The sequence below is a fragment of the Micropterus dolomieu genome, linkage group LG12 (genome assembly GCF_021292245.1).
Source record: "Micropterus dolomieu isolate WLL.071019.BEF.003 ecotype Adirondacks linkage group LG12, ASM2129224v1, whole genome shotgun sequence".
NCBI lineage: Eukaryota > Metazoa > Chordata > Actinopteri > Centrarchiformes > Centrarchidae > Micropterus > Micropterus dolomieu.
The window spans coordinates 2736358-2741418 of record NC_060161.1 but is presented as its reverse complement, the minus strand read 5'-3'; the positions used below and the strand labels follow the sequence as shown (position 1 = coordinate 2741418).

Below are 5061 nucleotides of genomic sequence, written 5' to 3'. Positions count from 1 at the left end.
ATGGTAGATCTACGGTTTTAGCCTAATATCGGTTCACACACAGGATTATCGCTGTACTAAGAGATGCACAGATTACATCTTTTCTGGCTGATTCCAGTTACTTAAGTTACTTAAGATCTATAATTGACAGGATACACAAACATTTTTGTAACTATTTATTGGAAAAATATATTTTTTATTATCTGGTCTCAATTGAATGGTCACATTGAAACATTGATTATAAAATAATATTAGCATTTTTACTGGAAGGAGCTGAAAATAGTAACGTTAAACGAAAATAAACGGCCAATTTCAGTCCCCAGCTGATCAATCTGCAGATTACTACAGATATAAATATATCATTGGGAAGAGTGGAAGCAAAATAAAACATTAAAACAGGGTATTGAACGGGAATGGCCAAGGGGAGACATTACTCTTTGCAATCTCAGGTTAAAAAAAGCCAGGCATTGTTATGGATCCGGAAGAGATTCTGTTAAAATCTGTAGGTTGTTGAGACTTGGCCATTGTGGATTGAATCAGTCTTTATATATCATAGGAAAGCATCCTAATGGGCTTTGTGAGTGTGGGAACATTTGAGCATATTTTACTGAAAATGCTACAAAATATAGAAAGGAGCATTTTACAGAAGAGATCATCAGATTGTCGTCATAGTGACTTCCTGAAGAGGGCAGTAATACGCCTAGAAGCGTAGAAGAAGCTGCAGAAGAAGAAAAAGCTTCTGCTAAACAACGCAACACGCCAGCGTTTACAGGAAGAGCGACTAAACTCACGTTATCAGAGTTAAAGGGGGCAGCGGGTCCAGCAGCGGGTCCAGCAGCAGGACATGGCAGGTGCAGCCGTGGTCACTGTTCGCCTGGTCAGGTCCTTCGAGCACAGAAACTTTAAACCAGTGGTGTTTCACGGGGTCGACGTTGACCAAAAGGTACATGACTTCATTCAGCTCGTCAGGGACGGTAAGTAAACAGGACGGCAGGTTTGTCACATGTCATCATCATATTCAAGGTTCAAGCCACATTATTATTCTGCAACAAAGAGCTTTCTCAACTAAATGAACGCCTGCTCACATGACGTGCAAATATTTAAAATTATAATACAAATAAACCCCTCAAAAAGAGGCAAAAACGACAGTTCAGCGGGGTCTGTCTTACCTGTATCTGTAAATTTTACAATATATTTCTCATAATCATGCCTTATAGTCAAGAATCTTGAAATAAAATTACAGACACTCCTAAAATGGACCACCATTTTCCAACCTTGACGTTAGTTGAACGTCTTGCTGTCTCGCTGCTGCTGCTCCAGGCAGTGCATGAATGGAGACACTGCAGGTTAATGTCAGGAGTTATGCAGCTTGTTTAATACACTTAATCTTTAATGACTGTACATTGAGGGGAATTGCACTCAAATCTTCTTGAGCTACTTTCAATGACAATAAAGCTTTCTGATCTGATTCTGATGTAACTTTCCTACCTTCAGTTTCTTAATTAGCATAACTTCTTTGCAATAAGCATGGTATTTGTTTTCACTTCATTATATTTTACCTGGCCAGGTAAATGTTAAAGTCCAAGTTTGTTATTTCAAATGTTTAAATTTTTATTTATATAGCACCAATTCGTAACAAAAGTCATCTCATTGCACATTTCTTATAGAGCAGGTCTAGACAGTAGGTACTCTGTTTAATATTATTTCCAGAGACACAACAATTCCCATTTCCCCAACAATGTATGATGACGGCTTTATTGAACACAGATTATATTTCATTCACAGTCAGCATGAGCAAAAGGAAAGGAGATATTTGCTAAAAAAAAAAAGACTAAGTTGTAACTTAAAACTTTGGTTCTGGTTCAGCATTGCGTTGGTCTGTGTTTGAGCATAAATTATGGTCTGCTGTGTGTGTGTGAGGGTCTGACTTTCTGGCAGTTTTGCTCTAGAATACTTGAGGATCTGGGCCGTGACTTATGGGGCACTTATGACCTGGGGTTGTCATTGTATAATTCTACCCCCCCTGGTTGTCATTGTATAATTTGCACCATGGTGAACAGTCTGTGGCTGGGTGGGTATTTTTCTAGTAATCGAAGTTAACTAGAACCTAAAATAGTTGTAAAACCTCCATTCTCTTCCAGATATTGCAACAAGACCAGGGCTTCCTCCTCCTTTCAAGAAATATGCTTATGGTATGTATGCCCGGCATGATTTGCATTAGCGTGTGATAAATCAGTTTTTTTTCCTAATAATAGTGCATTAAACATCAGATGGTCTGAGATCCTGTGGGACCATGTTAGACATGTTAAACAAACCTGTACACTTGTTTTTTTTTTTATCATATTTATTTCGTAGTGTCAATGTAAACCACTTACCCATCATAAGTTACCTATTTAAATTGTGTATTCGATTAATTTTGATCTACAGCGAGAAACAGCTAAAGGCAGCTAAATGATTGATTGAGTCCTTCCCACAAGGTTGTAATTTTATGTGCGTTCACACTATGGCATCTGGCAAATGGTGTTTGTATAATTTCAGACACAATGAAGATTATCCACCAAGCACACGGAGCAAAGGTATGTATAGCAAAAAAGGTGTATAACACTTCTGTGCCAGAAACTAAAAATAGTGTGTCACTGGTCGACTGACAGATATAATATTGAAATATAGATCACACTGCCTTTATTCATCATCATGTATTTATAGGTTTGTTTGTTTATTTTGTTTTTTTATTGAAATCTGGTGATATCTGCAAACACTACATAGGGACTTCAAAGTCTGCAGACGCAGCACTGCTGTTCTGTTCAGTAAAGACATGAACCTTAATTTTGCTTTGAGACTAAGAAATGTATGAGCGTGGCGTATATTTTCTCTGCTATGATATACAGTTGCTGTTATGGCTGAACGATTAATTGCATTTGCGATATTATCGTGATTTAATAATAAAGGCTGCGATTAGACTCTGGTCACATGACATCCAAGAGGAAAGCAGTCTGACTAAATTGATGCTTCTGTACCTTGCCTTCTTGGTGTACAACGGCCTTAAGCTTGACAGAAGCTGACACTACATAAACTTTAGTATAGACACGTGTAGTAAGGTAAGCGCATTGTGGCGATCGGCGCCAGCGTCACACACACAGCCACCAGTCAGCTCAGGAAAAGTCTGAAACGACGTTTCAAACCAAACTCACATGTCCGAAAGAGGCCCAGTCTGTCCTGAGTTACTGCCCAGTTACAGCCAGTGCACCACTTGCCAGCATCGCAGGCTGCGCGGGAGAGGAGCTCCGGTGTTGTCGGAGAATTACTAAGCTTGTCTGTTAAACATGGGAGGCGTCACTATGTTTTATTTTCGTTGGCCAACTTTTGAATTGAACCCCAAACTGAGTATTTTTTGTTTGCTTGCTGGGATGGAGGAGATTAGAACTGAGATAAGGACACATTAATTGGTGGTTGAACTGCAGGTAGGCCGACCTGATGATTTTGTATCATATTATTTGATGCCATGACTTGACTCAAATTATCTTTCTCATATTATTATAATTTGACATATCCTCTCCACCATTGCTCATAATAATAATTCTACCTAATTCATCATAAGACAGGCCTGACCCACAAGAAAGAACAGTGTATGTTATATGTTGGTTATACTATAAACTGATTTACTGTTTGTCCATTTTGATTAATATAGAAGGTAAAGAGCTTAAAAATTAATCGCATATTAAATCGCAATATTGATAAAAAAAAATTGCAATTAGATTATTTTCCAAAATTGTTCAGCCCAAGTTACTGTTATACAGTATGCAGCCATTTTAGTAAAAAGTGTGGTTACTGGTAAATGTAATAACTGCCCCTATGCTCATAATCTGTGCAAGGAACAACATACCTGAGTGCAATCTCACAGTCTGACTCTGAGCAGAAGCAGAGCAATGTAAGAGCAGGCAGGGGCAACAAATATTACATTTAAACTCTCAGATAAAAATTTATCTTCAAGAAGAAATTTTATCATCTATTAAAGCGCTATAGAGATGGTAGGAATCTGCGGTTTAAAAGATGCGAGATAAGACAGTTCTACCCAGGATGACAACGGACAGAGGCCGGCCAGCCGTCTCAGGGCCGAGCTATTCGATACTGACATAACCTGAGATGTGACCACATATTAAGGTTCAAAATGGGTACTTTCTTTCTTGAACAAAAACAACAACAAAACTTATGATTACAGTTTAGAGCCTGGCTCAAAATTTCCACCACTGCCCAGGTCGGTACATAATGCATTCTGGAATACCTGCTATCCCAAGGCCGCAAGAGTAAGCTCCCAAAGTACAGTTGATAAAACAGTACGAGCAAAAACACACACGTCAGGTCATTTGGACTGTGGACTTTAATTGGAACGGTACTTGATAGGGCTGAGCGATTAATTGCATTTGCGATATTATCGCAATGTGATAAAATTAGATTTTCTAATCGCAAAGGCTGCGATTACGCTCTGGTCACATGACACCCAAGAGGAAAGCAGTCTGAAGACGAAGCATCAACTTTGCACATTAAGCTGTACCTTGACTTGTTGTTGTACAACGGCCTTAAGCTTGACAGAAGCTGACACTACAGAAACTTTAGTGTTGTATTGAGCACTTACTGTATAACACACTGTGGTAAACTTAGTTGTTCTTGTGGTCTGTAGAGAGGCTGACCTGAGGATATAATATCATATAAATTTAATGCCATTTAATGACTTGACTCTCAAATTATCTTTCTCGTATTATTAAAATTTTATATTTCTTCTCCACCATAGCTCATAATAATAATTTATGCATTCCTGATAATTTCATCAAACACAGGCCTGACCCACTAGAAAGAAGAGTGTATGTTTAATATAGCTTATATTGTGTTGGTCGTACTACACACTGATTTACTGCTTGTCCGTTTTGAATAATACAGAAGGTAAAGAGCTTGAATGAAAAATTAATTGCATATTGAATCGCAATATTGGTAAAAAAAAAAAAATCGCTATTAGATTATTTTCCAAAATCGTTCAGCCCTAGTACTTGAGCTGTCATATCAAAAACGACGCGCTAGCAAGAACTC

At 38.2% G+C, this 5061-nt stretch overlaps 1 protein-coding gene across 1 annotated transcript in view; it reads left to right on the top strand.

Annotated features, from left to right (window-relative positions):
• Positions 1-705: 705 nt before the first annotated feature.
• Positions 706-5061, top strand: part of lg12h2orf76 (linkage group 12 C2orf76 homolog) — an 8439-nt gene continuing 4083 nt past the window's right edge. The window contains exons 1-3 of the mRNA XM_046065696.1: positions 706-953; positions 2121-2171; positions 2518-2555. Of these exons, the coding sequence (XP_045921652.1) occupies positions 824-953; positions 2121-2171; positions 2518-2555 (219 nt within the window). The 5' untranslated portion in view covers positions 706-823. The remainder of the gene's footprint in view (positions 954-2120; positions 2172-2517; positions 2556-5061) is intronic.